This window comes from Mirounga leonina, unplaced genomic scaffold (assembly GCF_011800145.1).
Source record: "Mirounga leonina isolate KUSES-001 unplaced genomic scaffold, KU_Mleo_1.0 Mir_101595, whole genome shotgun sequence".
Classification (NCBI taxonomy): domain Eukaryota; kingdom Metazoa; phylum Chordata; class Mammalia; order Carnivora; family Phocidae; genus Mirounga; species Mirounga leonina.
The window spans coordinates 5,611,940-5,624,283 of record NW_023270158.1 but is presented as its reverse complement, the minus strand read 5'-3'; the positions used below and the strand labels follow the sequence as shown (position 1 = coordinate 5,624,283).

Below are 12,344 nucleotides of genomic sequence, written 5' to 3'. Positions count from 1 at the left end.
AGGCCATTTTGAATGTTCTTTTACAGCTTGATTTTGTCCTCCTTCAACTTTATTAAACAAAAGCAAAGAATCAGAAGTCATGTGGTTTACAGAAGTATGCTACTTATTACTAGCTCCTAGAGCAGGTTCATTTCCTTGGCACCATTGCCACTATTTCCTATTGCCCTGTTTTGGGGGATCCCCAGGTAATGCAAAGTAGTAAAATTCAGGATGAGAAGGTGTATCTTTCTCATATAAAATGGGAGGTGAGGGACCAGCCCTAACCAGTTGTGCAGACAGGTTAATTTTGGAAAGTGAACACTGGGAATTTGAAGATCTAGGTATTACTTCTTTCCAAACTATCTGTCCCCACATGCTCCTTGGAAAGTCTTCATATGTCCCTAATGGTAGGCATACCCCAGTTTGATAATCGCTGACTTACTTAACTAAGCCTCTCTTGATGACTTCAGGATAGCTTACAGGTTTTCTTTATTTTTGGTAACACCACTTGGCATACTGACATTTTGGTACCTTGCCATAGTCAGCCTTTTACTCACTTATACTCTGACCAGAAGTACATGAGAGGGCCTGTTTAACTACACCCTAGCCGGTACCCCACATTAGCAGTCTTTATTATCCATTGTCAATCTAATAGCAGAAAATAGTCCTCATTTACCTTTCTTTGGTTATTAATGATGTGAGCATATTTTTATGTGCCTATTGGCCGATTGCATACCTTCCCTCAATTTCCTTATTTCTGTGCTTTGCCAGCGTTTCTGTGGAGGGATAGTACTTTTTCTTATTTATTTGTAAGAGCTCTTGATTTACTGAGGGTATTAACCTATCATACATTTTGCTGGTATTTATTTTATGTTTGCCAGTTGCTTGTGGTGGCTTTTACATTACAAAACTTGTAAATGCTCATGAGTCTATTTGAGTTGGTCCTATATGGCTTCTAGATTTCTTATCATACTTATCCTTATAAAAATTCCCTATGGTGTTTCCTTTCAGTAGTTTTATGGTTAATGTTTTAAACATATACATATTTATTCCCTTTAGAATTCATTTTTATGACATAATGTGAGGTTAGAATCTAATTTTTTCCCAATGGGTCATCAGTTTTTTAACACCATTTATTGAATAATTTGTCCTTTCCCTCACTGATTAAAAATGCCACCTTTAGTGTATGCTGTATTCTTTTTTTTTTTTTAAGATTTTATTTATTTATTTGACAAAGCTAGAGAAGGAACACAAGCAGGGGGAGTGGGAGAGGGAGAAGCAGGCTTCCTGCGGAGGCGGGAGCCTGATGCGGGGCTCGATCCCAGGACCCTGGGACCATGACCTGAGCCAAAGGCAGACGCTTAATGACTGAGCCACCCAGGCGCCCCAGTGTATGCTACCTTCTTATGTATTCCTGATCTGTCTTTGGAATCTTTGGAGCCTCTAACTTGTTTCCTTGTCTGCTGTGATTTGCTTATTCTGTCCATTCGCTACTAGCACAGTTATTGTCCCAAAACACACGTTGAATCATGTCACTCTTATGCAAACCCCTTCCAAGGATTCTGTTGACTACAAGAGAAGAGACCGAACTTTTTCGCCAGCTCCAGTCCTAATAAACTGCCTTTCTAAGCACAGTTCTTTATGGACCTTCTGCTTTTTGGAGCATAACAGACATTTTCATGTACTTGTATCTTTGCTCCTGGTGTTCTCTTGCCTAGAAATAGCCTCCTGATCCTCATCGGTTTCTTATTAAACCCTGCTTTCCTTTTAAGACCCACTGTAAAGCCTTACCAAAGCCCCCTTTTTAGCTCTTGTTTCACTTGATCTCTAACTGTTGCTGTTTACTATTTCCCCAAGTAGATCATCAGCTCCTCCAGGATAGAGGGTACCTCATCAGTCTTTATATCTTCCCCTTTTTGCCTTTCATATAGTCTGTCTTCAGAAAATGCCTGTTGGGGGCACCTGGGTGGCTCAGTCGTTAAGCGTCTGCCTTCGGCTCAGGTCATGAGATCCCAGGGTCCTGGGATCGAGCCCTTCATCGGACTCCCTGCTCTGCGGGAAGCCTGCTTCTCCCTCTCCCACTCCCCCTCTTGTGTTCCCTCTCAGGCTGTCTCTCTCTCTGTCAAATAAATAAAATCTTTTAAAAAAATGCCTGTTGAATAGAATCAAGCCTCATCATATATACATACACACGCTCTCACACATCCATTTATAGCTCTAAAAAGTTAGTGAATGGTAGCCATTGTATCAGGGGTCCCCAAGACCAGCCCCAGGTTTGGTGATTTGCCAGGAGCACTCAGGAGACTCAGCATATGGTGGCACTCACAGCTGTGATGTGTTATAGTAGAAGCTGCACAGCACATCAGCAGAGGGAATTGGCACGCAGGCGAAGTCCAGAGGACACCAGGTGCGAGTTTCCAAGAGTCCTCTCCCAGTGGAATCACACGGGACGTGCTTAATTCCCCCAGCAACGAGCTGTGATAACACATGTGAAATGTTGCCAACCAGGAAAGCTCGTTAGAGACTTGGTGGTCGGGGTTTTATTGAGGGCTGGTCACGTAGGCACCCTTGGCCAGTTACATACCCGAATTCCAGACTCTCAGAAGGAAAGCAGGTGTTCAGCATAGACCATATTGTTTGCACAGTTTAGACACTCATCAGTGGTGGGAATCCTCCCCAAATCTACGTTCCTGGCTGTTAGCCAGGGGCCATCTTTGGAAGTAGGTCTTTCAAAGGATAGCAGTCAGGTATACTGTATTAACTCATCTGTACAACCATAGTTTTGAAGAGCTTAATTTCACAGATGGCAAATGTCTAAAGAGAGGAGGAAAAATCAGTATGTCAGGAATGGCCAGGGAAAGTATGCTAAGTACTTTGATTTTTACTCTCCTCTTACAGAGGAGGTAAACTGAGTCATAGAGAAGAGCAGAGCATAGAAGGGACTACAGCCGAAGATCGTATTTGGTGGTAGAGTGTAGAGGGTTGGGTAAAGATAGGAGTGTGCAGCTTATAGAAGGCCTCAAAAGCTGGGTAGAGTATTGAGGATGTGATATAGAAATAGAACATCTTGCTAGACTGAGGAGAAAGTGCTGTTGAGGATGATTGCTTGGTGAGCAGTGGGTATGCAGGGTTCTGGGGAGGAGACGAGATGCAGGAAGACCCACAAGGGAGCATTTACAGTGATACCAAGTGTCAGCTTAAGAGAACTTAGACCACAGTGGCGCTCGTATATCTAGTTCACATTCTGCTTAAAACAGGTTTTCAAATAATTGGAAGAATGGAGGGATCAAGCTGAGAGATGGTGTGGAAGAAGCTATGTCAAGGGTGAATATGATTCAGAATAATTGTACATTTGTAAAAAGATATTTCAGTTGAAAATTTTTAAGAATTATTATAGTCAGAGTTTCCTTTTAAAGCTGTTAGTAGGCAACAGATATTTTATTTGAAGGTCAACATATATGGTTTTTATATTATATAACAAGTAAGGAAATGGGACACAATGAAGTCTACTTCTATTTAAAGGAATGATGTTGACTCTCTATATATATCAGATATATATATATATATATATATGCATGTATTTTGAACATTTCACTAATAAACCAAAATTGAAAGAAGAATTTTCTATCAGCACTGCTTTTGTTTGGAATTAAATGTTTCCATACTAATGTAAATGCCAAAAAATAAATCAACTTTTAAATTTCTTTCAGTTTTAATAATGTAAGATCCTAGTAAAAGGTAAGGATATATGTATTAATAAATATTTTTAATGTCCCAGAAAAACATGCCATTTACCATTTTTGCTCTTTTATTAGTTGCATGGTATTCTGTCCAGTTTGTGGTTGGTAATTTAATATTTTTGTATAGCGTCACAGTATAGAATCCACGTTTCATTACTCTCTTTAATCACAGTTTTATTGTTGTGAATTCCTTTTCCTGTGTTTACGGAAGCCTTACATCTTTTTATGTTGTAGGTAACCATCCAAAAGCAAGAATGCTTCCCCATCTCCCCAGTAGCTTTCTCTGTCAGCCAAGTTAGAAGAGTCCATGTCATTTTAAAATTAAAGATACCATATGATGACAAAGATCAAACACCAGTTCGAGATTGTGTGTGTGTCACATCAGGCTCCGTGCTTGAGGGGCTAAGTTTTAAGAGTCTTGAATTTTTTTTTTATAATCCCCAGTGAAACTCACCCAAATAGCAGAATGCCTTTTCATCAACTTACTAATACCAGCGTGCTGAGTGTCATATATTTTCTTTGTCCTACTGATTTAACCATTTGATATCTGCTTTGATGTGTTCTGTTGTTACTTTGCGTCTTTGGGGTTCCACATACCTTTGTGGGGGTCTTGGCTGCAAGTGGTACTACATAAATTAAAATATCTTGAAAACTGCAATGTGAAAAAACTCTAGCTCAGATGTTATAACTGACTCTTCTTTTGAAGTCTGTATTTCTTTTGTTTTCTCTCAATAGGAATATGCAAACGTTGCCACAGCAAACTAATCTGGAATTATTACATATGGAAACAACACTACAGGATGATATTTGGGAGCATCTCTTTTTGTCAGGAGTTAGAATTGGCAGTAAAGCACTAATACTGTAACTTTCTTGATAAAATAACTTTATTTTTCTGTAGTGGAATGCTGCAACTTTTTTACACTTAACTGCTTTTAAATTACAGTATTCAATTTAAAAGTTGTAGTAACTACAGTTTCTTTTGCAAAAAGTCTCAAAAGGGCATTATTTGTTGATACATTTTTCTCTGAGCATGGTTTCATAGAGAACTTAACTGAGTTATATCCAGATGTTTATATGTTGAAAGTTTTGCTTATGTAATAAAAACAAAAGTATCTGAATTGTATAGTGTCTGTACATGGAAGAACTTGAAACAGTGGCCTTATGGTAGCAAATTTTATACCAGGTTTTTCTTTTTTCTGATGACAGTTTGGCTTATAACTTGAAATTTTCCTAAGTTTCTGAATATCAAGGCCTCTATAATTTATACATTTCATATTATATAAGAAGGCACGAGAAAAGGTGCTTCACAATTTCCATCAGGTAGTTATGAGTGCACTGAATTTTTAGTAATTAGTTCGTTCAATTTTTTCCACCACTATTTGCTCTTTCCAATTTCAAAATGCTATTGTGGAAAATATGTAAAGATTTTGTAATTTATATTCCATCTTACTTTCCCTCAGGGCAAGCTTGTGCATATCATATTTTTAAAGGCTTTTTAAAAATCTGACAGACAAAATCTCATATTTGGAAATTGTACTTTACTACTACCGCATTATACATTTTGCAAGCACATATTATAAAGTGTTTATTTTCAGTTCAGTTGTATTAAGTTCCTACTAGCGTAAGATAAAATTGATGGGATCTTAAATGATATTTTAGGTCCTGGTACCTTATTTCTTTATGTTTTCTTTGTTCTGCTTAATAGTACATATACATTCCCAATTAAACTTTTGTGAAATGTTTATTTGTATTAAATAAAATACTGTTGCTCCTTCTGCTTGAAGTTACTTGCCAGTTTGTGAGAACATTATTTTAATTTCACACAAAGGCAGAACTTTTAAAATCAAAATCTGGTAAGAACTTGATTTCTCATGACTGGATTATGAAAAATCTCACTACAAACATTTAATTTTTTTTTACATATGTTTGTAAGATAGAGCAGCCATTTCCTTAGTGGGTCAATAATAAGTGAGGGCAGGAGTACTTGCATTAAAATTGGCTAATAAATTTAGGTAGGTGGCCTGTCTTAATGCTGTGTACCATCTCTGTAGGTCAAGTTTTCCAAACATATTTAACATTCCACTTATGGTAAGAAAGAAATACATGTGTGCAGTAGTATGACAACTTCATATTGTGTGAGGTACTTGTAACATCTGCCTTAAATTTTAAAAGAGTTCATTTATTCTCATATTCTGGGGGACACTTATGAGCCTTGAATATTTAACCATCTGTTTAACACATATTTATTGCACAGATTCTGTGCTAAAATTACAGCAGTGAACAAGAGAACAAGACACATGGAGCCTGCCTTTGTGGTCTGAACAGTCTGAGAAGGAAACCGGACGCTGAACATGGAAATGTAACTTGGTACACAGCATTAATCCTCTGGCTATATTTATCATAGCATAGCACATAAGGCTAAGAGTTGACTCAGTATTAATCATTCCATAACTGACTTCCTATTTAGGCATATATGAATATACTTTTGGCATTGTCTCAATATGCAAAGCATGTTATTTACAAAATACCTATTGGTAATGTGGGTGTATTCAGAAGATATTGGGTGCATAGGATTTAAAGCCTAAAAAGAAAGTCTTGCTTTATAATTTAGAGTATAAAATAAGGACAGGGACTGTGTCTGTCTTGTTCACCCTACTATCCCCAACTCCCAACATCCTACCTGACACCCAGTAAGAACTCATTAAATACTAGCTTAATGGATGAGTAGCAAGTAGAATATGTTTATTAGAAACTAACCAATTTGCAGGTGGAGGCTGAACAGAAGTTTATCTTATCCATAGCATTTTTTATTGACTGAGAAGAATTTGGATTCTCTAATGCATAAGACTATAGAAGAGAAGTTTTGATAAGTTACATACCATTGCCTTCTCCCCTTCCTCCCTTGTATGGTAGGCTCTACCCCAGCACTGGGGAGACAAAGATAATAATATGACAGAGTCCCTCCTCTGAGGAACCCTATAAACTGCTGGAGAAGAGATTCACAAAAACAAAAAATCCAATATTGTGTGTTAAGTACTCTACTGGACATATATATATGAAAGTTGAGAAAAAAAGTTGGCATTCCTGGTTGCGTATCCGCTGGTCACATTTTCTTTCTTACTGGTTTCACAAATCTCAGAAGGCACTATTCTGTTGGTGGTTTTGCTGGTTTTAAAATGTGATGGTTTGGGGGAACCTGGCTGAAGTGTACATGGGATCTCTCTGTATTATTTCTAATAGGTGCATGTATGTCTCCATTTATCTCGACATAAATTTCAGTTTAAAAAAGACACCCATAATCTTATCACAGATAAAACTACTATATATATTTTAGAGGCCACATTTTCTTTTTTTTTAATTGGAAAAACTATTATATTTACATTATAATAAAATATGCAGATGCATGATATGGACCACGCTTTACCCAACAAATCCTACATTTGTGAAGTTTGTTTTTTAAAAGGATGGAGATACTTCCAGATGGAAGCAGGAAAAGTAAAGCTGGATCAGAAACTCACCTCCATTATCTAACAAACTCAATAATCTGCAGCCCCAGATTAACCAGCAGCAACCATACAAGGAAGAGGGTAGAAGATGCTAATGCAACAAGATATGGTGTGACTTCAACCCCTCCCCCTCCTCCTAAGTAGCACAGAATAAACAAAGTTGAGGACATCTTGGTGACGAGGGGCTGCATTATGGACAAAGGAACCGATGAGGTGACCAGGCCATGTGGGGTAGAGTCAAGGAAAGCCCTTGGGAAGATGAAGTCTTTGCTGCTGTCTCAGGACCTCTGCAAAAGGGGAATGATTCACCAGGACAAGGCACTTCCAGGGTCGCAGAGCAGCCCTGGGAAGCCAAAGCCTGCAGGATAAGATAGACCTTTGCAGCCAGTGAGTCCTGGTTCTGGACACTTAATGGGAACCCAGAAAAGAGGGGACACCAGGTTCCCCAACAAAGTTCCAGCAAAAGGAATGGTATGAGCTCTGAGTCCATTAAAATACAAAACTAAGATTTTAAAACTGAGGAATTACAGTTGTAGAATAGAATGTAAATGTTAAGGATCTTCACAAAGAAAAAGTAGCATACATTGATCAGCTAAGACTTGGTGGGAGGGGAGTGGCATGAAGAATAAAAACCAACTGCCCCATCTTGAATAGTCAGGTGTCATGTCAAGTTATAATGTCTAAGATTGTATTATATAATATAGAAAAAACCTACTGATCGACTTTAAGTTTTTCACAGTCTTTTTCTTGACCTTAAATAACACTGGTTCTCAAAGTGTGGTCCGCAGTCAGTGATACCAGCATCACCTGTAAAATTGTTAGAAATGAAAATTCTTGTCTGCACCCCAGACCTACTTAATCACAAATGGGCTTGGACCCAGCAGTCTGCCTGCCCTCCAAGGGATTCTAACATGTGCTCAAGTTTGAAAATCACTGGCTTATGTAACTCTTTTGGGAACCAGTAGCCCTTATGGCAAAGAAACATTTATCTCAAGTTCAGCAGCCCCTTCAGTTTCATTTTTAAGGTTTTTCCTATAGCATTCAAATAAAATTAACTAAAACCTTTTAAAATAAAAAGTATAGCAATTCCCACCATGAATCCTGTCTGTACCTATGAATAGAGAGGTCTGGAAACATGCCCACCCACTGTTAACACTGGCAATTTTTTAAGTGCTTTTCTGTATCGGTTGAATACAATGAACACTGTATCATTTTTATAAAATAAAGTCATTCCTCTTTTTTTTTAAGTGGTACAGATATTTCATCCTATCCATCGTATATCTATCTGTTTCTAAAATCCATGTATACAAGTTTTACTGCCCAGGGCTGCCTACTTCATCTTAGTCAGGAGGGGTTTTACTCTCTGCCATTCCTCCTCCCACACCATAATATGTAGGCAAGCTTATTTAAGTATATGTTGTGTTGACTGTGTAATAAGAATTCTTGACTTAGGGGCGCCTGGGTGGCTCAGTTGGTTAAGTGTCTGCCTTCGGCTCAGGTCATGATCCTGGGACCCTGGGATCGTCCGGCTCCCTCCTTAGCGGGGAGCCTGCCTCTCCCTCTCCCTCTGCCTCTCTCCCCTCTGCTCGTGCGTGCTCTCTCCCTCTCTCAAATAAATAAGACCTTAAAAAAAAGAACAAAAAATTCTTGACTTAAAATATTTAACGTAATTAGGCATAATTGAAATCATTTTACTACTGTCTTTTTTAAAAAGACTTTGACAATAAAAAGTACATAGAATAGGGACGCCTGGCTGGCTCAGTCAGTAGAGCATGTGACTCTTGACCTCGGGCTGTGAGTTTGAGCCCCATGTTGGACGTAGAGATTCATTTTCTAAAAAAAGTACATAGGGGTGCCTGGGTGGCTCAGTCGGTTAAGCGACGGCCTTTGGCTCAGATCATGATCCCGGGGTCCTGGGATTGGGTCCCGCATAGGGTTCTCTGCTCGGTGGGAAGCCTGCTTCTCCCTCTCCCTCTGCCTGCCACTCCCCCTGCTTGTGCTCTCTCTCTGTCAAATAAATAAATAAAATCTTTTTTTTTTAAAGTACATAGAATAGTATGTAAAAAGAAGAAAAATGCACTCATAATCACACTGCTTATATATATTTAATGTAAACTAACATTTTATTTTCATTAGTCTTTTCTGAGCTTTTTTTTTGGTAGTTGAGATAATATTTTATATATGTATATTCAGTCTTTGCAGGTAGTCACATAGATGTTTAAAACATGTTTGTAGTTTGTATGACATTCAAGTTTACATATTTTGGAGGGCAAGGAGTTGAATCCCATTCCCAGAAAGCTACAAATGTCTTATGAAATCCTGGAGTATCATATTAAAGTTTAGAGGGCTTATTTGTTTTTGCTGTACACATCATTAAAGATATTAAAAGCTAGATTGTTTTACAGGTAATTTTCTGAAGTAAATTCTTACCTCAAATTCTAATCCCTTCTACTGATGTTTAAAATAATATTTAGTAAAGAAATTGACTTGAATGTTACGAAGTTCTTGCTGATGACAATTTCTGCAGGGGATTACAGGGAACACAGTGCTGCTCAGACTCACGACCCGGAGATGAAGAGTCGCGTGCTCTGCCGACTGAGCAGCTAGGCACCCAGCAGAGTTTTAAGCCCCCTTTATTTTAATTTTTTAAAAGATTTATTTATTTATTTTAGAGAAAGAGAGAGAACACGTGTGCGAATGAGGGGGGCGGTGAGGTGGAGGAGCAGAGGGAGAGGAAGAGAAGCAGACTCCCCGCTGAGTGTGGAGCCTGAGGCGGGGCTCAATCCCATGACCTGAGCTGAAATCAAGAGTTGGGACACTCAACTGACTGAGCCACCCAGGTGCCCTGGGACCCCTTTAAATGTGCCTCACTCACCTGCCTTTATACCTGCACACATGCTCTGTTCGATTTCCATTGTCCCAAATGTCCTTTCCCTGTATCTGCCTGGTCAATTGCTTCAAACCTGACTCTTAAGACTCACTTTGGTAGCTTTTCCACTCAAGCCTCATTGGGTTAACTGTCTTTCTTCTGGGCTTCCAGAATACCTAAACACACCCCTGCTTAAGTCCTTAAGCACAGCGACTAGAGACACAGCCTGTATCTCTCTTCCCACCATCTGACTCTGTATTTGACATATAGGGGTAGCTCAAAAATACTTGCTGAATGACTAAACGCCCCCTCAATAGCCAAAACTTTATAGCAGCTTCTTGGTACCTGCAGGAAAAAAAAAGTCCAAATTTTAGCACCTGGCTTATGAAATACTTGGAGAGAAAAGCAGTAAGGTGAGGGCTGCTTTTCAGAGTTTTTATTTACCCAACCTTACCTCCCAGGAACTCTCCTAGGAGCCCTGCTCCACAGTTTCCTGCAGACGAGGAGATGAAGCACGAAGGGAACCATCAGACTCCAGGCACCTTCTCAGTGTCAGGAGCTAGGTGGTAAGTCGCCCTCAGCGGGCTTTCTCCTGACCCCAACCTTTGACTTATTCTTTCTCCCCAGCCTCTTCCCTCCTTGCCACCAGTTCAAGCTCTACCTATTTTTCTAGCTGGGTGTTTCTACCAAAATTTAATCCACTTTTTCTTACATCAGATTCTTAACATCTCAAGAAGAACAGACGTCTTGTAATTTCCCTTATATTGCCAGGCTTGGAGGCTTCCAGCCACAGAGCAGTCCTCAGCAAATATTGTGGGTCTTAAGAAGAGCAACGAAATCTAGAGAACTTTATCTTTTTAGTAGTTGATCAGTATTGGGGGTGGGAAACAATCCTTTATTGCTTTCAAGAAGACACGTGTGGTGTTATGGTTCAGCTATTTTTCATCTGCAGTGCAATTACTATTTTTTTTTTTTTTAAGATTTTATTTATTTGACAAAGAGAGAAACCGCAAGAGAGGGAACACAGGCAGGGGGAGTGGGAGAGGGAGAAGTAGGCTTCCCGCTGAGCAGGGAGCCCGATGCGGGGCTCGATCCCAGGACCCTGGGATCATGACCTGAGCCGAAGGCAGACGCTTAACGACTGAACCACCCAGGCGCCCCTGCAGTGCAATTAGAAACATGACATTATCATACATTTCAACCAATTGCCTAAAAATTTTTTATTTGGAAATATTTACTCAGCTTTACCTGTTAACATTTTCCATTTGGTTTATCATTTGTTCTGTTCGTGCGTGTATGTATATATATGTATACATATATATACACACATCTTTTTTTCTGAATCATTTGAAAGTAGATTTCACACATCATATCCATTACTTCTAAATACTTCAGTGAATATTTCCTAAGAACAAGGACATTCTCTTAACCATAGTAGTTATCAATGTCAGAAAATTTACCATGTTCGAGTACTTTTATGTAGTTTGTTGTCCATATTCCATGTGTATTAATTTCCTATTGCTGCTGTAACAAATTACCAAAAACTAAGTGATTTAAAACAACACAAACTTATTATCTTAGAGCTCTGAGGTCAGAAGTCTGAAATGGCCCTTACTGAGCTAAAGTTGAGGTGTCAGCAGGGCTGCATTCCCGGTCAGAATACTTTCCGGGTGATACTGTGTTCCCCTCACGGTGTCATATCCATGTCCACCTGTCTCTCGTCGGTGATGTTAATTTTATTTATTTATTTGAAGTTTTCTTTCTGAAGTTTAACATACAGTGTAGTATTAGTCAGGTGTACAATATAGTAATTCAACACTTCCGTGCAAGACCCGGTGCTCATCACAAGTGCGCTCCTTAATCCCCATCACCTGTCTCACCCATCCCCCCACCCACTTATCCTCTGGTAACTGTCAGTTTGTTCTCTAGAGTTAAGAATCTGTTTCTTGGTTTGCGCCCCCCTTTCCCTCTGTTTAGTTTCTTAAATTCTACATATGAGTGAAATCATATGGTATTTGTTTTTCTCTGACTGACTTATTTCACTTAGCATAATACTCTCTAGCTGCATCCATGTCATTGCAAATGTCAAGATTTCATTCTTTTTGATGGCTGAGTGATATTCAATTGTATATACATACCATGTCTTCCTTATCCATTCGCCAGTGATGGACACTTGGGCTGTTTCCATTATTTGGCTATTGTAGACAATGCTGCTATAAAGGTGATGTTAATTTTAATCACCTGGTCAAG

The 12,344-nt window shown here is 39.0% G+C and overlaps 1 protein-coding gene across 6 annotated transcripts in view; it reads left to right on the top strand.

The window, feature by feature from the left end:
- BCLAF3 (BCLAF1 and THRAP3 family member 3) overlaps positions 1 to 5,506 on the top strand; it is a 59,228-nt gene extending 53,722 nt beyond the window's left edge. For 3 of the 6 annotated variants that reach the window (XM_035000528.1, XM_035000536.1, XM_035000524.1), the window contains one exon: positions 3,954 to 5,506. In XM_035000528.1, the coding sequence (XP_034856419.1) occupies positions 3,954 to 4,166 (213 nt within the window). In that variant the 3' untranslated portion in view covers positions 4,167 to 5,506. Of the gene's footprint in view, positions 1 to 3,689; positions 3,718 to 3,953 lie in introns of all 6 variants that reach the window. The other 3 variants (XM_035000547.1, XM_035000537.1, XM_035000542.1) reach the window with 2 other exon arrangements.
- The last annotated feature ends 6,838 nt before the right edge of the window (positions 5,507 to 12,344 follow it).